General features: G+C 43.3%; 1 protein-coding gene across 1 annotated transcript; it reads right to left on the bottom strand.

Annotated features, from left to right (window-relative positions):
* Window positions 1-1,665: 1,665 nt before the first annotated feature.
* On the bottom strand, window positions 1,666-20,289 carry fam32a (family with sequence similarity 32 member A). Its single transcript, XM_063032099.1, has 4 exons — window positions 20,159-20,289; window positions 13,934-14,084; window positions 12,347-12,400; window positions 1,666-8,637 (listed from the first exon to the last, which is right to left on the bottom strand). Exons 1-4 carry the CDS (start codon window positions 20,227-20,229, stop codon window positions 8,569-8,571), a joined length of 345 nt encoding a protein of 114 aa, XP_062888169.1. The 5' UTR covers window positions 20,230-20,289; the 3' UTR covers window positions 1,666-8,568.
* Between the last annotated feature and the right edge of the window lie 1,558 nt (window positions 20,290-21,847).

Genomic DNA, 21,847 nt, shown 5'->3' on the forward strand with positions numbered 1-21,847 from the left:
GTGTTTTATATGGGCCATTACTGGAAATTTTACATATTTTGGACTTCTTGACAGAAAAGCGTCAAGACAGAAACATTTTCAGCTCCATCATGCTGAGCACCAGCCTGCTACTGAAGCAAGTTCACTGATGACAATGGTGGTTAGCTTCAACAGCAACAAAGAGAGAGCATACAGAAGAGATAGAGTGGCTGGTACAGTGAGTCTCAACTTGGACAAGACCAAACAGATGACTGTGGGTCTCTTCTACCTATCGGAGATATTTATTGACGTAGTGCAGAATAGGCCCTTTGAGCCACGCCACCCAACAATTTCCCTGATTTAATCTGAGCCAAATCACAGAACAATTTACAATGACCAATTAACCTAGCAACCAGTACATCTTTGAAACCCACCTGCTCATGGAGAGAACATACAAACTCCCCACAGGCATTGGCAGGAGCACTGCGTACACAGGGCCCTTAGCATTGTTAATGATCCCTTCTACCTGTCCAGCAGTCCATTTCCTTTGCCCCACTGCCATCAGGTGGGAGGTACTGCAGCATTACGCCAAGAACTGTTAGGGTGGGAAACAGCTTCTGCCCCCAGGCCATAAGACTAGTGAACTCCCTGCCACCACTCAAGTCTCATCACACATGAAGCACAGTACATTATACCATTTACATTTTAACTTGTCGTAAATGCACCTTATTACTTGTTAACTTACGTGAAGTGAATTAAATTGAATTGACTTTGTTACTTACATCCTTCATCTACATGAGTAAAAATCTTCATGTTACATCTCCATCTAAATGTGCAATTTATAATAAATAGTATGTACACCAGGACAGTAAATATAAAATAGAAATACAATTGTATCAGCATGAATTAATCAGTCTGATGGCCTGGTGGAAGAAGCTGTCCTGAAGCCTGTTGATCCTGGCTTTTATGCTGCAGTACCATTTCCCAGATGGTAGCAGTGGGAACAATTTGTGGTTGGGGTGACTCAGGTCCCCAATGATCCTACTGGCCCTTTTTATACACCTGTTGCTGTAAATGTCCTGAACAGTGGAAAGTTCACATCTACAGATGCGCTGGGCTGTCCGCACCACTCTCTGCAGACTCTTGTGATTGAGGGAAGTACAATTCCCACACCAAGCAGTGATGCAGCCAGTCAGGATGCTCTCAATAGTGCCCCTGTAGAAAGTTTGGGGGTTCATACCAAACCTCTTAAACAGTCTGAGGTGAAAGAGCCACTGTTGTGCCTTTTTCACCACCTAGCTGGTATGTACAGACCTTGTGAGATCCTCGGTGATGTTTATGCCGAGGAAAGCTGTTCACACTCTCAGTCCAGATCCATTGATGTCAATAGGGGTTAGCCTGTCTCCATTCCGCCCGTAGTCCATAATCAGTTCCTTTGTTTTTGCGACATTGAGGGAGAAGTTGTTTTCTTCACACCACTGTGTCAGGGTGATGATCTCTTCTCTGTAGGCTGCCTCATTATTATTTGAGATTAGGCCAATCTGTGTAGTGTCGTCAGCAAACTTAATAAGCAGACTGTTGTTAAATGTACTGCATTGTGCACCTTGGTCCGGAAGAACATTGTATGTAGTATGTATATATACGATTGAATGACAATAAACTGAACTTGCAACGTGTACTGTACAAGAAGAAGAATTGTGCCAGGAAGAACCAGTACATGTGGTGTTCTAAAGTTCATTGTAAATTTATTATCAAGATATCTACATCATTTTATACTACCATGAAATTCATTTTCTTGCAGGCATTCATGGTAAATAAAAAGAAACAATAGAATCATTGAAAAACTACACACAAAGATGTACAACCAATGTACAAAAGACAAATTCTGTAAATATAAAAAAAACAATAATAATAGACAAGTATGTAATAAATGATTATTTATTACAAGTTGTAGAGTCCTTGAAAGTGAATCCATAGGTTGGGGCGGGTGAAGTAATCACTCTGGTTCAGGAGTCTGATGGTTGAGAGGTAATAACTGTTCCTGAGTCTGGTTGTGGGACCCAAGGCTCCTGTATCTCCTTCCAAGTGGCAGCAGTGACAAGAGCTTGACTTAGTTAATAATGGATACTACTTTCCTGTGACAGCACTCCTTGTAGATGTGGGGAGGACTTTACCTGTAACGGACCGGGCTGTATCCACTACCTTTAGTAGACTTTTCTGTTCAAGGGTGTTGGTGTTTCCATACCAGACCATATGTTCTGTACCTTACAGTATTTAACTTTAATATACTTTAGTTTGTTATTTATGTGTGATTCATCTGAGATGTTATCCTTATTAAATATTGAAGAGGAAATATTTTGCAGTGTTATAGCACAAAGGTTGTCTACTTACCTGGAGAAAAATAACTTCATCGACACACATGTGCAGAAGGCAGGGTTGCCAGGTTTTCCTGGCTGCTTTGAACACACAAGTATCATTTTGCATTAAATACAAACCGCTAAAAGTGGCAGACTCCTCCGTGTCTTGTTCTTAGACATAGCCAATGCTTTTGGGTTGGTCTCACATAACCTCCTGTGGTCTTCATTTGAATTCTTCCATGTACCAGAGTATGTTACAACCCTGATCAGAGCCTACTTTTGATATCTCCGGTTCTCACTGATAATTGCAGAGTACAACACAGCCTGGCAGCCTGTGGAGGTGGTACAACCTGCCATTATGCCCATCTCTTCACTAGCCTTTGACATGGCAGTGGAAGTAATCATTTGAGCTTCTAAATGAGTAGTTGGAGGAGAACAACTGAAGACAGGACTACGCCTATCAGCAGTCTAGGCACCTATGGATGATTTAACCATCCTGACAACTACCATCCCATGTACCAAATGATTGCTTGAGAAGCTGCATTCAGACATCAAATGGGCCTGAACGATGAGTAAAACAAAGTAGTCTAGGAGCATTTCTATAGTGAAAGGAAGGCTGGTCGACTGACTACAAGTTCCATGTGGATGGGAAAGCAATCTTACTGTGTCAGAAATGCCAATTAAAAGCATGGGGCATTGGTACGATGCAAACCTCAGGTGATACAAATCAAGTGAAACTGCTGAGAGAAGAAATCATCAAAGGGCTTAAAGATATCGGTAAGACCTTTACAACATGCTGGAGGAACTCAGCAGGTCGAGCAGCATCCCTGGAAAAGATCAGTCAACATTTCGGGCTGGAACCCTTCGTTAGGACTGAAGGGGGAAGGGCAGAGGCCCTATAAAGAAGGTGGGGGGAGGGTGGGAAGGAGAAGGCTGGTAGGTTCCAGGTGAAAAATCAATAGGGGGAAAGATAAAGGTGTGGGGGAGGGGAAGCAGGGAGGTGATAGGCAGGAAAGGTGAAGAAGGAATAGGGGAAAATACAATGGGTAGTAGAAGGAGGTGGAACCATGAGGGAGGGGATAGGCAGCTGGGGAAGGGGGCAGAGTGACATAGGGATAGGGGAAGGGAGGGGAAGTGAATTACCGTAAGTTGGAGAATTCTATGTTTTTTACCAAGGGGCTGGAGACTACCTAGACGGTATATGAGGTTTTGCTCCTCCAATCTGAGTTTACCCTCATCATGGCAGTAGAGGAGGCCATTTATGGACATATCCGAATGGGAATGGGAAGCAGAGTTGAAGTGGGTGGCTACCGGGAGATCCTGTCTGTTGTGGCGGACGGAGCGGAGGTGCAAGACGAAGCGGTCCCCCAATCTGTGTTGGGTTCCACCGATGTAGAGGAGGCCACACCGGGAGCACCGGATGCAATAGATGACCCCAACAAACTCACAAGTGAAGTGTTGCCTCACCTGGAAGGACTGTTTGGGGCCCTGAATGGTGGCAAGAGAGGAGGTGTAGGGACAGGTGTAGCACTTACGCTTACAGGGATAAGTGCCGGGTGGGAGATCTGTGGGGAGGGACGTGTGGATCAGGGAGTCGCGGAGGGGCCGATCCCTGCAGAAAGTGGAGAAGGGTGGAGAGGGAAAGATGTGCTTAGAGGTGGGGTCCGGTTAAAGGTGGTGGAAGTTGTGGAGGATAATGTGCTGGATCCGGAGGCTGGTGGGGTGGTAGGTGAGGACAAGGGGAACTCTGTCCCTGTTGTGGTGATGGGAGGATGGGGTGAGGGCTGAAGTGCAGGAAATGGAGGAGATGCGGGTGAGGGCATCATTGATGACGGTAGAAGGGAAACCACGATCCTTAAAGAAAGAGGACATTTGAGATGTCCTGGATGTTCTGCCTCATCCTGGGAGCAGATGCAGTGGAGACAGAGGAACTGGGAATAGGGAATGGCATTTTTGCATGTGGCGGGGTGGGAAGAGGTATAGTCGAGGTAGTTATGAGAGTCAGGCTTGTAGAAGATGTCAGTGGACAGTCTGTCTCCAGAGATGGAGACCGAGAGATCGAGAAAGGGGAGAGAAGTGTCCGAGATAGACCAAGTGAATTTGAGGACTGGGATGGAAGTTTGAAGTAAAGTTGATGAAATTGACGAGCTCAGCATGGGTGCAGGAAGCAGTACCAATGTAGCGAAGGAAAAGTTGGGGAGCAGTACCAGAAGAGGTTTGGAGCACAGACCGTCCACATAACCAACGAAGTGGCAGGCATAGCTGGGGCCCATGCGAGTGCCCATAGCTACACCCCGATACGACCTTGCTGCCAGGAAACCTCAAGCTCTGGTGCTTTCAGTTTGGATTGCACCCCCAGGTGTTGTGGCCACTGACTCCGTATGAAGTCCACATCACTCATGTTGAAAAGCTGGAGGGGACAGTTAGCTCCATCATTAAGAAGTGGATAGGCCTACCAAGATCGCTAAGTAACATCAACCTGTATGGCAAAGGAGCTCTGGAGTTGTCTGTGATGCGGCTGACCGAAGAGTTCAAGTGTGCCAAGGTGAGGCTTGAAACGACTCTCTCGAAATCTCTTTATTGTCCGGGATACTGCACCCAGGACCTTAGCAGGGAGAAATGGTGTCCAGCAGAGTTAGTAAAACAGGCAAAAGCAGCACTCAGGTTTGCAGACATGGTGGGCCAGGTGCAATCTGAAAGGGGGGGCCTTGGCACAGGCTCAAATAGGCCCATTTGGCAAAAGACTGCAACACAAAAGCAAAGGCAAGTTATGGTGGTGGAGGAGGTACAGCAACAGGGGGAGCAGATGAGGCGTGCAAGAGCAAAGTCTCAGGAAAAACAGGGTCAATGGACAACATCCAGAAAAGAAAATTCAGCTGGAAAGACTTATGCGAAAAGGAAGGAAGGAAGATTAGCTTCCTGATAAGAACTGTTTGTGATGTTCTCCCAACACCCAAAAATCTGAACCAGTGGCTCAGTGAAGACCCAGCTTGTTCACTCTGTGGAAAAGCCACAAACCTCAAGCACATCCTCTGATCTTGCAAAGCAAGCCTCACTCAAGGAAGTTACAATGGAGGCACAACCAAGTCCTCAGATGTTTGACATCCATTGTGGAGAAGCAAAGGCTGAAAACAACTCTAAGCCCCATATGACTGGAAGAACCACCATCCCCTTTGTCCAGCAAGGACAGACAGTGCCTCCCTCAGTGACACAGCTGGTGTCAGGCATACTGAAACCTGCTCATGACTGAAACATGGCTGTCCACCTTGACAAAAGGCTAATATTTCCCCTGGAGGTAGTCACTACCACCGTCAGACCAGATTTGGTCTTGTGGTCCAGCAGTCTGAAGGCCGTAGTAATCTCAGAGCTCACAGGGCCCTGGGAAGATGCAGTCTGCGAGGCGTACGAGTGGAAACTTGTAAGATACGCTGAGCTGGTTACAGATGCCAAGCAGCATGGATGGAAGGTGCAGATTTTCCCCAGAAGAGGTTGGCTGCGGAGGATTTGTGGCTATTTCCATGGTCAGATTGCTGAAGGGGCTGGGATATGGCACTGGAGCCGTGCTTAGCCACTGCCATGAGTTTAAAGTGAACAGAGCAGGCAGCTAAGCACACAGCCTATGATGGAGATGACTATCCCAGCAGGCTGTGGAGGCCCAGTCATTGTTCTTTTTCACCATCCTGTGCCAGTTCTATTCCCTCATTCTGCTTTTACCATATCCTTGGATTAACTTGGAGTACCTTTAATTTGAGGATATCCTAATGCTTTTTACAGCTAAAGTGCTTTTAAAAATGATTCTACATTCAGATAGAGATACAGAGCAACTATTTACTCACACAAAATTCCTACAAACGTTCAGATAATTACCTAGTTTGTGACGTTGAACAAAAAAAAAGGAGACTTTTGCTGTCTCATCCAGAAACGGTATCTCCAATAGTGGAACATCAGACTGTCCAGATTTTGTGCTCAAGTTTCTGTTCTGTGAATGTCAAACCACAATTTTCTGGCCAGATTGCTGCTGAACCATTTGCAGAAAACCAACCCAATGCTATTCTGCTCACAGTCACTAGAATAGTTGTTGCATTTTAGAGCAAGGTAGGCAAGAGTAATGAAGAAGCATTCAGAATCCAGGTGAGATGAATATGTCTATGAAGAACAACTTAAAAAAAATTATTTATCTGTGAAATGCTAGAATAATTAAGAGTTTCAAGTTATTATACAAAAAAGGTAATATTGCTGTGAGGCACAAAGCAAGAAACACAAAGATCTCCTGAGGTAACCAGGAAAAAGGTGGCAGCTGAATAGTGAAACTCAAATTCATGAAAATTTCTTCTCAACCTTCTGTCTCATGGTCACAACAGAATTGCCCCCCCAAAAGGAATCACAAAATAACAAAAAAGCAAATTACACATTGGAGAAAACAAAAGGCTTTCATAATATAGAACTCAGAACATCCCACGTATTGAAACTGGGTGCAGTCAGTTAATGCAGCCAAACATGATACACAAAAAATGCAATTAACTGATGAACTGGATATTCACATGCATAACCTTCTCACCTCCAAGACTGACAAAACATAGCTTACATTCTGCCTGCCGCGTTCACCAGCAACGTTGATGTGTGTTGCTTGAATTTCCAGCATCTGCAGAATTCCCGTTGTTGTTTGCTTACATTCTATTAACTCAACAGCCAAACATCTCAGTCAGAACTCTACTCCCAACAATGGAAGATGCAGTTCCTTTGCAAAGTCACTCGTAAAATGTTGGCTCTTCCTTTCTGGATATTTCTCTCTTCTTCCAATAAACTTGCCTGGTCACATTTAAAATGAAGCCTGTTTCAAAATGAATTCAGCTTTAGACCGCATGTGGAGAGAAACTGCCTCCACAATGCCTCACTGTAAGGTGTACCGCAGGCAGACTAACAAGATTCAAGTTATAATATGCTGTATGTGGACTGGGATCTAAAACTAAGCAAATGTTAAATAAAAAAAAAATAGCTGAGATAAAACAACATACAGGGTACAAAACTTGCTCTCAAGGTCACATGACAGGCTACCATTTTCTGCATTTATCTTTGCAAAGTTGATCAATAAGTTATTTATCTTTCTCTAAAGCTAAGAACAAATCATTTCAAAAGCAAGGTCAGCCAGAAAAACTACAGTGCCTTGAAAAAGTATCCAGTCCCCATTGCCTAGGTCAGGCCAACCCTCTAAACATAGTCACCAGAGAAGAATAGCACTTGTAAGAGAGGCTGCTGTGACGCCAACAGTCACTGAGTGAGCTGCGGAAGTCAGTGGCTGCAAGTGGAGATGAAGTTCATTGCTCCACAATCTAAAGCCTTGCAAAATAGGTATTTCTTGAAGAGTTTTAAGGATCATCATCATAGCTTGTCACACCAGACAGCCAGCCACTCTGGTGTTGTTTGGTTGATGTTGAGCAGGTCAGTGTCAGCTAAATCAGGTGAGAGTGGGCAGTTGTGCAGAACGTTTTTAATGTTCTAAGGATGATGAATGATGTTAAATACAGAGCTTAACTGGGGAGGAAGTTCATCTTTCAGCATGACAATAACCCAAAGCACACTGCCAGAGTAACCACGGAGTGGCTTCAAATGCAAAAGATTGATGTCCTTGAGCGGCTCAGAGTCCTGACCTTCATCCAATTGAACATCTCTGGCAAGACCTCAAGATTGCTGTCCACTGCCACTCCCCAACTAACCCGCCAAAGCTTGAGCAACTTTGCAAGAAGGAATGGGCATATCTTGCTCTATCACATTGTGCAAAGCTAATAGCGACTTATCCAAAAGACTACTGGTTGCAATAGCTGCAAGAAATGATTCAACTAAGTACTGAACAAAGCCGGGGGCGGGGATGAATACTTTTAAACAGCTAACATTTCAGTTTCTGAATTATTTTAGCTTTTCATGCTTTACAATTTTCACTGTTTTGTGGGCTCCATTGTAAAAAAAAACACAGCATGTGATTCACAAATAAAAACTTTCAGTTAAATTGAACAAAATCCCTGGTTGTAATATTCAATCATGTGAACAAAGGGTTGGTGGCTGAATACTTTAGTCAGGCACTGTGTTTTTACAAAGTGGTATGATGCTGATGTATCCATTACCTGAGATGCAGGTCTCTTGTCACGCAAGTTAACACAGGAACTGTGACAATCTATTGTGTTTATTACAGATATAGAGAACACTGAAAATAATAACAGGAACCCCAGTAAAAATGCTGTCCAAAGCTGCAACCATCTCATTTAGTCCAGCTGACTTTAGGAATATCGTAATGTTCCGTCAAAGTATCCAGGTGTCGGTTAAACTCCTGTAAGAGAGGGAAAGTTACAGATCAGTGGGAAGTACTTAGTCATCAATAAATCAAGCTCAGAAGACAGCAGTAGAGGGATATGGCATGGACACTTGAGCAAAATGTGAGGTGCAAAAGGAGCGCTACAGGCAGGATGTTTTGCAGGGCTGGCATTTTTAAAAAAACACACCTCCCTCAAGTTAAATTTTTTGTCATGTCTATGTGGGCCACAAACTGCCTACACTGTACAATCATACAGCTCTACTTCTGCAGGTACAATTTGCAACACTATTTGCTACATATATCTTATTTAAACAATTATTGAGGGCTAATAATTGAGCCAAAGCTAATTGTAACTCATGGCCAGCCTTGCGTTGGAGACACTAGACCACAAGTTGAAAGTGACTACACAGAAGTAACATAGATGTCAGATCAAGACCAGGCTCACTGTGGCGGCAGCTGGGGAGATTTAAACCCTAATATTTTAATTACAGTTTAGAATGTCCTGTTCAATTGTCCAGGCTGTACCCACACCCTGAAGGTCATCACCACTGCATTAATCCACAACATCGACCCTTCACCCAAAATAACATGCTCATTCCTCATTGGCAAAAATACATGCAGGGGTGAGTGGGTGCATTTCTGGAATGCTATAGACCTTGTAGAGTTCTACAGATCACGGTGTCCTGGGTTACAAGCAACGCCACCAGTGAAATAGCAGTTTAACTAACATACATGCCATCCATGAGTATTATGTTGCTAATGCTACCAACTTTGATGCATAGTCAAAAATATAGGCATGACCATTAAACCGTCACAAGATATAAACAGTTGGTTTGACATTTTAAGAGTGACTGAAATTGCATTTTAGCAGAAGAGGAAGCAGCAATTACGTAACATACTAAGGAAAATTTCAAACTTCTTTTTATAGGGTTTTATATCGTGAGCAAACTGTTGTTTTACTGTCTTTATTCAGCCTGGTATTATCCTGCAAACTCAAACTAACATTCAACTTCAAGATTCTCTACATCATTTCAACTTGGAAATGTATTACCATTTCTTCACAGTTCATCTCCTTGGAAACCCAACAGCAACATGTGAGAGTACCTTCTTTATGTGGGCTGAAGCATTTCAAGTTGGTACCTCAACACCACTTTTCCAAGGGAATCGGAGAAGAGTAATTATAAAAAAACTTGACACATGCAGAAAACAATTTATAAAAAAGTCTAGTGTAGTTCAAAATGACCTACATGCCACTGAGAAACAGGTCTTTAGTTACAATTTTTCTAGCTACATAAATATTATAGAGGCTGAAGACAAAATTCATAAGCTATCACTATCCTGAATGTTAATTTGTTATTTAACTACAGAATACTTATTTCCTCTGTTCCCTTGATCATTTAAACTCAATTTCCCTGTACCTTTGAAGTAATTTTAAACACTTTTCTCAGCCCCTCGGCCTTTGCTCTTAATACACATTTCTTATTTCTTAATGTATTTCTTAATTCACCCAATTTGTTTCATTGCTCTCCACATTTCTAAGCAGAACATATTCCTCCTTAATTTAAATTATAATACCCATTCTACCTATTCGATTTTCTTGTTCAGTTTCATCATCTCTAAATTTTCAATGACCAATCATGTACCTTGACTGCTGTCTCAGTTACAGTGCTTTGTAAAAGTATCCAGCCCCCAACCCTTTGTTCACATAAATTGATCAAAATCCCTCATTATAATACACTTTTAACTGTGAATCTTTTTTTGTGAATCAATTTTCCCCCAAAGAAGAATTGTAAAGCATGAAAAACGAAAAACTGAAATGTCTGTAAGTCAAAGTATTCACCTCCTCTCCTTTGCTCACACCTCACAGCCATTACAGCCAGTAGTCTTTTTTGATTCAGGTACTGCAAGACAGCAAGTCTCCATTAGTTTTACCAAATGTGATGGAGCAAGATTTACCCACGATGATGATGACGTCAACTCAGACCTGAGAGGCCAGCGTCAGACATTTTCTTGCCTTACAAGGCACGGTTCGAAAGGCTGTGTGGGACGCCACTCCTCGCTCAGACATTTCACAGTATTATTTTACGAGGCCGAGTTGCGAGGTCGACATCAACCCGGCGCGGATGGAGAGCGCGCACGGGGGCGGTCTGTCACTGGATCGAACTCAGGAATCTCCATTCTTGAGCCCAGCGCTGATCTCATTGCGCCACCAGCCGACCCATCCTTCCTTGTAAAATTGCTTAAGCTGTGCCAGGTTAGTTGGGGAGTAACGATGGACAGCAATCTCGAGTTCTTGCCATGATATTGATCAGGTTAAGGGCAGAACTCTGACTGGGCCACTCAAGGACATCAATTTTCTTTATTTGAAGTCACTCCATGGTTGCCCTGGTAGTGTGCTTTGGGTCATTGTCCTCCAGAAAGACAAACTTCCTCCCCAGTTTAAGCTTTCTGGCAGAGCCCAGCAGGTTTTTAAATCCAGGATCTCTCTGTATTTAGCAACAGTCATCTTCTCATCAATCCTGACCAGATGTCCAGCCCCTGCTACTGAAAAGCATCCCCATTGTATGACGCCACCTCCACCACACTTCACATAGGGATGGTGTTCCCTGACTGATGAGTAGTATCAGATTCATGCCACATGGACTGCTTAGTATTGAGGCCAAAGAAGTCCCACCTTAGTCTCATGAGACTTACTGCCACATTTTTTTTTCTAGTATCTTCTAAGTGATGTTTTGCAAAGTCTTTACCAACAAGATTATTTTATTTTAGCCAGGGCTTCTTACTTGCCACTCCTCCAATAAATACCATTTTTGTGCAAGGCCTTCGAGATTATGGAGCCATGAACTTAATCTCCAATTGCAGCTCACTCTGAATGACTGATAGCACACAGTAGCCTCTTACAAGTGCCATTCTTCTTCGGTGACTAAGTTCAGAGGGGCAGCCTGACCTAGACAGTGTGGCTCTGATTTCATTTTCCACCATGGTCTGCACTGAGCTCCAGGGTATGTTCAGTGCTTTTGAGGTGGTCTTGTACCCTTCCCCAGATTTGTGCTTCTCTATTATCATTTCCACGACTTGTCTTGAATGCTCTTTTGTCTTCATTTTGGTTTGGTCTGATTAAAATCTACCATACTGTTGGACCTTACAGAGAGAGGGGATGTTTATTCTCATGAATTCATTGAAAACAGGTGATCCTCCAATTTTCTACGTCAAAAAAAGTGGGTGAACTGTTATGGTCATACAGTATATTGCACCTGAGGAAAGTTAGCTTAGTAATCGTCAAAAGGGATGAGTACTTTTTCAGCCTCAGTTTTGGTTTTTAATTTTTAGTAAATTGTTGACAAGTTTTGGAATTTTTCTTTTGATTTGACATGATGTACTATGTTTTTCAGATTAGCTCAATCCTATTTCAATACATTTTAAATTTAGAAAATGCCAGTAAAATGTGAAAATAGTTTCAATACTTTTTCAAGGCACTGCATGTCCTATTCAAATATTATTTTAAAACTTGGTATACTGTGATCACTATTGCCTAGATATTTCCTGATGCACATTTCCCTCACCTGCACTGATTTAATTCCCATTTCTAGATCCAGAAATAACTTTTCTGCTTACAGGATAGACAAAATAAATCTCAGTCATTCTCAAGGAATTAAAAATTAAAATGAATTTCTCAATTTTACATTAAAAAGGACACTTATTTTAAGCTCTTAAATAAGCTTACCTCAACACTCTGTTTGTGGGTTTTTGATGCCTTCTTTAGGATCCTTTCAATTTGCTGCATAAAGAAATCAGAAGATTACTTTTTAAAAAGTGGGAAGAAAGTTAAATAAAGTTGGCCACAAGCTTTACAAAATTACTTGGAGGTGTGAGGATACATCTAACAGTAAATCCCATAAAGTAAACAGCATTGAGAAAAGCCTAGTACAAGGGGAGAGGAAGGGTGTGTGATATTGGGTAGTTCAGTTCTGAATAAGTTTTCCGTAAGGCTCTTAAGCAAAGACATTGAATGAGCTAACAGGGTAATATCAAACTAGATAAAGACTGCAAGATATCCATTTAGCAACCATATTAGTACATTTCTATTTTTCCTATTTATCTTTTATCATTTCTACACTGAAGCATTTATGTATGCATACAGGGTGTGCTATGTGTATGACGTTTTTCTACTTCACATTTGATTTTTTCTGCTCAATTTTAAACATTACTCAGTCATTTCTACTTTCTCTAACTAGAAATCTGTATCATATCAATGAATACAAGAAAACAGGAGCAGAGGGCCAGCTGGCTCTAAACCTGGCACACCATTTAATTTAATCATGGGTGATTTATCGATGGCCTCAACTGCTCCTACGTACCACATCAAATCAGGAGTCCAAGGCCAAAATGAACTGATCAAGTAATACACAAATGTTCTTGTCTCTAGCGAGAGTCAATGAATGCTATTCTATCCCATCTCTTCAACAAGATTCTCCTGCTTTTTCTTCAGATTGCAACTGCCTGCAGATTGACTATTAAAATAGAAACATCGGTGATAGCATGGAAACAAGGCTTTTGGTATATCAAGTATACTGCCGTTATAAGACATTCAAGTATGCTAATCCCATTTTATTCTTCCCGCATTCCCAACAACTTGCCCCAGATTGTATTACCCAGCTATACACCAGGAGCAACCAACCCATCAGCCCAATGTCTTTGTAATGTAGAAGGAAAGGAAACCTGAGCATGCAGGGAAACAGTCACAGTAAGAACATGCAAGTTCTGCAGTCAGCTGCCTAGGCCAGGATTGAACACCAGGTTGTTGGAGCCATGAGGCAGTTGCTTTGCCCTTTCTATGACAACACACTACCCCGATAATGTGTCTTTCTTCATGAGATGAGCATCACATAAATGACTATTGTCAAATCTTCCTTTGTTATTCATACAGTCTCATTCCTGTTATTTCTCCCATCCACTGTATTTAGTCCATAATCCTATCATTTTCAGCTCTGCGATACATGAGGTTCTGCAAATGCTGGAAATCCTGAGCAACATGCACAAAATGCTGGAGGAACTCAGCAGATCAGGCAGCATCTACAAACGGTAATGAACAGCTGACATTTTGGGCTGAGACCCCTCATCAGGAGTGCCTGAACTGCTCAGTTCCTGCAGCACTTTGTGGGTTTTGCTCAAAATCTCCAGCTCTGACAGAATAAATACACAAAAATTAACATGCTTTTGTTTTAATTTTTCTCTTTAAGGGTACCTACTAACTGTGGATCTGCACTACTTGTCGGGTCTCTCGTTTCATTCACTACATTTAACAGCTTACCCGCTTCTCCTGCATCTTGTCAAATGCCTTTTGTGCTGGAGTCCTCTTGTCTATAGATGCTCGTTTCCCTTCTCCACCATCTTCATGCTGCTGCTTGTTTGAGGTGATCTGTTCCAGCATTTTCTTGGTTTCCTTATTCTTCTTTTTCTTCCTGTTTTTTTTTTGGAAAAGCAAGCACAGAAGACTTCCATTTCAGTCTTTGTTCCAGAATCCATCAGAAGCAGAAGCAGGGACAATTGGAGATCAATGTGAACACAATGTAAGAAAAAGACGAACGGGCAGTGATGGAGGAAGCAGGTCGTCCAAAATAGGTGTCGGGAAGGAATGGGTTTACCAGGGTGGGAGGGACGGACAAGGGTGAGTGGGCAGAAGAGAATTAGAATGCGTCTGTGGGTGCACAGAAATTATATATATTATTTGGATACATTTATACAGTTTCAAAATGTGAGCAGAATAGCACAAATTTTGTAAGAAAAAGGAGAGTAATTTCATATAGTAACAGAAAGGAGCAAAGTTAAATAAGTAAATGCTGCAGCATATCAGCATGAGCTTCATGGGGGGCCACACTAGCTTTGGGCTCACCATCAGAACGCAAGAACTATCTGACAGAAATCTGTCAATTTCAAGATAAATGTCCTCTGAAATATTAGCCATTGCTGAAGATTTTTTTCAGAAACAAGGTATAGAAATTGATCTCTTCACATTTAATAGTCTCTGATAATTCTTTATTTTTGGTGCCCACCCTTTCATTTAATCACTCATTTTTCAGACCTCTGACTATATTGAATTAAAAGCTACCCATGCTCCATATTTCCTTATGAAATACAAGGTTCTTCAACCCATTGCCCATGTCGTCTGACAACAGCAATCCAATTCCCCCAATAATTGTACCAGAAACCTATCCTCCCATCAGCCCCCTTGCTCCCCACCCTCAGATTTTACATTCACCTACACACTATAGGCTAATTAACCCACCAAACATCTTCGACCTGCAGGAAGAAACTAGATACCCAGAGAAAACCAACAGAGTAAGAGGGAGAGGGTGCCAGCTCCACACAGCTAGCATCAGAGGTCAAGATTAACTCACTGAACCTTTGAGGGACATTTACACAGTGTCTTTCATCCATTTCATCTGTCCCAGAGCACATTAATATTCTGGGATACTTCATAGTAGTATAAAGCAATAAAGCATTTCATTTGTACACAATATGCTCCCACCAGCAGGAATCAAATAACTTAAAGTGAAAAAATAATTATTTACTAAAACATTTGAACTAAGTTGTTCTTCAAGCTAAGTGACATGAAATCTCTAACACCAACTCAAAATGTTAGATGGGACCATTACTCATCACCTGCAGCCGTAATAGTACTGAATCAGCATCAAGAACCTTCTGCTTGGAACCAACAATGCCAGCAACTGAACCAAATAGGGAGATGGAATTCTTCATCCCAATCAGCCATACTCTGTTAACCAGTTCATGCATTCAGCGTATTGCCATTGTGTCGGGGTCCTGAATTACCCCTATGAACTGTGCTTTTGGTGGGGGGGGGGGGAGGCTCAACAACGGACACTTTGTTAAAAAAGAGAAAGAGAGTTATTTAACACCGACATCTTGTTTTTAAGCGAAAGATGAAGACTGCTTTGAGATGGTGTTATGATTTTTCAGTAGCATGTTTACATTTCTACAAGGACATGGCCTGCTTGTACATTCTTACACAGAGAGAGAAGGGAGGAGCTGATTTGAGAGACAGTTAGTACTCAGTATGGGGTGATAAATAGAAGGACAGATGATAGACCTGAAACACATGTTTTTGGACATTGAATGAGCTCTGTTGTGCCCACAGAAAAAGTGGGTTTTTGGAGGATCGATCAGTGGCTCTCGCAGTATGAAAAGGGTGTGACCGGTGGGGAGTTAGCTGTGTGTCCACCCTCACCTGGGTTGATAGCTCCACCACAGAAGAACGGTCCCTTTTGTTCTGGTCACAGTCGGTGACTTTTAAAAGGATTTCGGAGGACAACAGGAAGATCGACGGCATCAGCTCACCGGAAGACTCTAATTTCTCCCTCTCTCCATCACTACTCAACTAAATACAGGTGTCCCCCACTTTTTGAACGTTCGCTTTACGAAACCTCACTGTTACGAAAGACCTACATTAGTACCCTGTTTTCGCTTTCAGAAGGTGTTTTCACTGTTACAAAGAAAGGCAGCGCGCGATAAAAGGCAGCACGCACCCTGAGCAGCTGCTCTCCCCCGGATTCAGAACGGCATTGCTTAAACATGTTGCATTGAGCAGCCGTTAGCAAGATGAGTTCTAAGGTGTCGGAAAAGCCTAAGAGAGCTCGTAAGGGTGTTACACTTAGCGTAAAACTAGACATAATTAAGCGTTTCAATCGTGGTGAACGAAGCAAGGACAAAGTGAGTTTGGCTTGTAGAAGCTGACGAAGATGATGTTGAAGAGGTTTTGGCATCCCATGACCAAGAACTGATAGATGAAGAGCTGATGCAATTGGACGAGGAAAGGATAACAATCGAAACCGAATGCAGTAGCGAAAGTGAAGTCGTCAAGGAACTGAACGTGAAGCAACTGCGTGAGATTTTCGCTGCAATGATAAAGTACGACTTTAATTTTGAAAGGGTATGTAGGTTTAGGGGATATTTGCAAGTTAGTTTGAGTCCTTACAAAGAACTGTGTGATAGAAAAATGCACAGTATCTGTCGGGCCCCGGACAGATACTGTACCGATTCGCGGAGAATGCAGCGGTAGCTGGGAGGCACACAGCACATCTTTAAGAAAAAAGCCGAAATAAACATGCTAATTAATTAGGTGCCGCCTAGCACGTAATTGTCGGCCCAGATCAGTGATGATGCAAACGGCAATCACCTCTGATCTGCATCGACATTTATGTGAGCATGTTTATTTCGGTTTTTTTCTTAAAGTAGTGCTGTGTGCCTCCCGGCTACCCCTGCGTGCTTCGCGGCAATGTATCAGTCGGCGGCCTGGAGGGTGGGGGCCACTGCACCACCCCAACCTGCGACGACTCAGTCTAACACACCATCATCAGAGTGCTCGATGTCTTCCCAATTCCCGTAAATGATACTACACTGTACATACATTATTTCTACTTTATATAGGCTGTGTATTTTTACATGTTATTTGGTATTCATAGTTTAAAGGTTACTGGAGAGTGCGTTTATGCCAACAGGGCCTGCATGAGATTTTCTGCTGAGAGCGCTTGCGTGAGATTTTCGGTACGGAGATCTGTGCAGGCAATCGTTGTAGAGAAGTATTTCTACTTTATATAGGCTGTGTATTTATCATATCATTCCTGCTTTTACTATATATTACTGTTATTTTAGGTTTTATGTGTTATTTGGCATGATTTAGTAGGTTATTTTTGGGTCTGCGAACGCTCACAAAATTTTCCCATATAAATAAATGTTAATTGCTTCTTCACTTTACGACATTTCAGCTTTCGAACCGTTTCAAAGGAACGCTCTACCTTTGGATGGCGGAGGAAATCTGTACCATGAACTGAACTGAACTTTACTCATTATCATAACACTATCTGTTTACCCCTAGACTTGAAGAAGCTTGGTTTTCATATACTTCCACACTTACTCATATATAATCATTGCTAACCTGTTTGATTTATCTGCATTTATATTATTGTATTGCATAGTTACTAATAAATATTATTAGTTAATAGCAATACTGGACTCCAAAATGTTTTCCATTTCTGCTGGTTCTTTAACCTGTCACGGGGTACGTGACATCATATTAAACACAACTAAAACTGTAAACAAAAGTGTTATAGCAACCTATGCTCCCCAAAGTCCTTCTATAGAATGCACTTGATACACTGACAGACCATGTCAGGGTTGAGTTATACAGCACGTCAAGCAAGGACATAATGCATGAAGAGCAGGTACACTCAACAACAAAACGTTTGCTTCTTGAATACTTTTGAGTGTATCTTATAGATTTTGGGCTGAACTGAAATTTCCCTAACACACACTATTTTTTGGAATTGCCTACTTTTGTTATTTCAATTCATAATTCAAGTCAATTAAAATGTTGCCCACAATCTCAGCTGAAGAGTTTTCTATCTTGTCCAGCCATGCCTAGGACAGATGTGGTTTCAGAAAAGTTATATGAGTGCCTCACACTGAAATACTTGTAAAGACCAACTGCAGAAGTATTGAGGCCATGATCACCCAGCCTCAGCTGCAGTGGCTGGGACACGTCATAAGGATGCCCCCATGTCAGCTATCCCACAGAGCGTTATATGGCCAGCTACATCATGGTCAACACTCAGCTGGAGGGCCGAAGAAGTGCTACAAGGATCAGATGAAGAATGCTTTAAGGAAGTGCAAGATCAGACCCGAGGACCTGGAGGATGTTGCTGCTGACCGTACCACTTGGCGACAGCTGTGTAGGGACGGGGTTCATATTCTGGAGATGGAAAGAACAACCAGAAGACAGCAGAAGAGAGCCAGGAGAAATGCAGCCATGGTTGCCACCACTACACATTTCCCACCTGCAATAGAGCTTGTGGGTCCAGGATAGGACTGTATAGTCAAAGATCTCACCGTTAAAGCTGAGGACGTCGTCATCAGATTTCGATGGACAACCGAAGAGAGAGAAGATACATTTCCATGAAGGATTTTGATATTTGAGACAAATGTTACCCAGAATAATTGATGCCAAGATTAAGGAAGGCATTTTTGTTGGCCCACAAATCAAACAGGTCAAAGACAGGCAATTCAAAGAACTTACAGTGCAACCTGAGAAAAATCACATGAAGGCATTCAAGGATGTTGTTGAAATTTTTCAAGACAACGACAGAGCACCAAACTACATGCAGCTGATTGATAACATGCTTCAAACATACAAAACCATGTAGCCGTGCAACATGCCACTAAAGATTTATTTTCTGCACTCCTATTTAGACCTCTTCCTGCAAGTCTTGGTGCAGTCAGTGACAAGCATGGTGAAAGCTTTGACCAGGATATTGCAGTCATGGAGAAACAGTATCAGTGTAACTGGAATCCATCAACGCTGGCTGATTATTGTTGGACACTTAAGCAAGAAGCCTCAGACATGAGTATAAATGAAAATCACCAAAACTTTTTTTAGCTTATTTGAACTATTGTAAAGCATCAGCACTGTCATACAATTAAACACATTATATTCAATAAAAGCTAATTTCTTGTTTCTCTAAATTCCTACATGACACAAGTAGTCTGAAATTATATTTGATTTCAGCTTCAAGCAAGCCATCATAAAAAAATTCTTTGGAAGCAATACTTAAAAAAAATTGTTATCTAGTGTTATTTAAAAGTATCCATGCTATATTATAAAGGCTGCACATTCTCTAAAACGTTCATTATTTGAAGATATTTGCGTTAAGTATTAAACCTCCATTGATGAGACCAACCTGAACATTTCCCACACCTTATGTTTATTATATCAGTATTATGAAATATGACCAACACTAGGTGGAAAACTAGGTATATCTTTTGCAGGATTAGCCAAATTGAGAACTCAAACACTTAGAGTATCACTGATCCCAAATTTTCTGTGAGGTTCTGATTGCTGTCATTCTGACTCAGTTTAGGAATCCAACAGCCGAATTTAACCAGCTATAGCTGTGCTGGAAAATCTAGGCACTGACCTGATCCAGTTTTACCATCTCCTTTCACTTCAGCAGTTTTGGTGTAATGAAAAAAGACTTTGTATTGAATAAATATAAGCCCGTTTAAAGTAATTTTCAGTGGTTGAGTTTAAAGTACTCCCATCTTCACAATTGAGAGACAAGCAAGATGATCCTCTGATACCCATTGAGCCTGCGGACACGGCTCACGCCACAACAAGAAGGAACGCACTTGGGTTACATTTCCAGCCAGAATCGTTGCACTCTTCAGGATTTATCCTTGTTGCACTGATGGGGCACTAAGCAGCCCACCTGCCGGGTTCCGTCTCCCTACACTGGGCCAGGAGCTGGAACCCGCCATCAGAGGCAACAGCACCGCCGGAGTCCGGCACACCGCGGGTTTCCAGACAAACAGCCGGCCCGCTCCGGAACCAGCCTCCCTGAACTGCCACCGATGCCGGGGAAAAGGCCTACCCAGCTTTCAACGCGTCACGGCCCCCTGGGGGAAGAGCTCGACCTTGGGCCCGCCGACTCCCCACCCGCGCCAGATCCCAGTCCCGGCTCCTTACTTCTTAACACCGAGATCAGCGACGCCTTTCAGCCGGAGGGCGCCGCATTGCACCGCCTGGTACTCGGCCATCTTCAGCCGCGGACCGACCGCTTACTCTGCGAGTCTGACTCCGCCCCTTTTGTCGCCGACCCCGCCCACAAGGCGCGAGCCGGCCCCGCCCCTACGTACAGCGAGCCCCGCCCACTGAAGATCCAAGCCCCCCCCCCCCCCCGACGCATTTGGCTGCACCGATCCAGCAGCGGGGATTGTGAGAGTCCTCGCCTGGATATATGTGATTGCAAATGGACTGCAATCCAGAATGAAGGTGTTTTCTGTTACTTGTAAAATTATGATTGCTTTGTGATACTGTTAAAGGCAGTTACAACACCAGAAAACTAAGCCCGTCAAAGGACGTGGGCTGCCCGGGACCGGCTGCCCCATATTGAAAGGAGTGGATGTCGAAGGGGCAGAGGACGGAGAATAATCGAGGGGTCTGTAGTTTTCAGACAGCCTGGCCACTGGCCACTATCCTCTCCACCACGGCAATATTGAGTTTATCAGTCGTCGCCTGAACGGCAATTCCAGCAACGCGGTTCCCTTTAAACATCTACACAGGAACTCTGCCGATGCTGGAAATTCAAGCAACACACACAAAATGCTGGTGAACGCAGCAGGCCAGGCAGCATCTCTAGGAAGAGGTACAGTCGACGTTTCGGGTCGAGACCCTTCGTCAGGACCAACTGAAAGAAGAGATAGTAAGAGATTTGAAACACAAAATAATCTGCAGATGCTGTGATCATTGCAACACTTTCAGTACGGTGGATGAACTCAGCAGGTCGGGCAGCATCAGTCAGAAACGATCAGCCGACGTTGCGGGCCGGAACCCTTCGTCAGGACTGAAGAATGAAGGAGGTGGAAGGATTTGAAGAATGCTTGTAACTTCAGTTGAAAGACCAGTAATTTGAAAGACAAAGGGGTGGGGGAGGGGAAGCATCGACGTTATAGGCAGGAAAACAATGGGTGGTAGCAGAAGGAGGCGGAACCGTGAGGGAGCTGGGGGAGGGGGCAGAGTGAAATAGGGATAGAGGAAGGGAGGGGGAGGGAGGGAATTACCGGAAGTTGGAGAATTCTATGTTCATACCAAGGGGCTGGAGACTACCTAGACGGTATATGAGGTGTTGCTCCTCCAACCTGAGTTTAGCCTCATCATGGCAGTAGAGGAGGCCATGTATGGACATATCTGAATAGCAATCTGAAGCAGAGTTGAGGTGGGTGGCTACCGGGAGATCCTGTCTGTTGTGGTGGACGGAGTGGAGGTGCTCGATGAAGCGGTTCCCCAATCTGCGTCGGGTTTCACCGATGTAGAGGAGGCCGCACCGGGAGCACCGGATGCAATAGATGACCCCAACAGACTCACAAGTGAAGTGTTGCCTCACCTGGAAGGACTGTTTGGGGCCATGAATGGTTGCAAGAGGTGAGGTGTAGGGACAGGTGTAGCACTTACGCTTACAGGGATAAATGCCGGGTGGGAGATCAGTGGGGATGGACGTGTGGATAAGGGAGTCGTGGAGGGACCGATCCCTGCGGAAAGCGGAGAGGGGTGGAAAGGGAAAGATGTGCTTAGTGGTGGGGTCCTGTTGAAGGTGGCGGAAGTTGCGGAGGATAATGTGCTGGATCCGGAGGCTGGTGGGGTGGTAGGTGAGGACAA

The sequence above is a fragment of the Mobula hypostoma genome, chromosome 24 (genome assembly GCF_963921235.1).
Source record: "Mobula hypostoma chromosome 24, sMobHyp1.1, whole genome shotgun sequence".
Lineage (NCBI taxonomy): Eukaryota > Metazoa > Chordata > Chondrichthyes > Myliobatiformes > Myliobatidae > Mobula > Mobula hypostoma.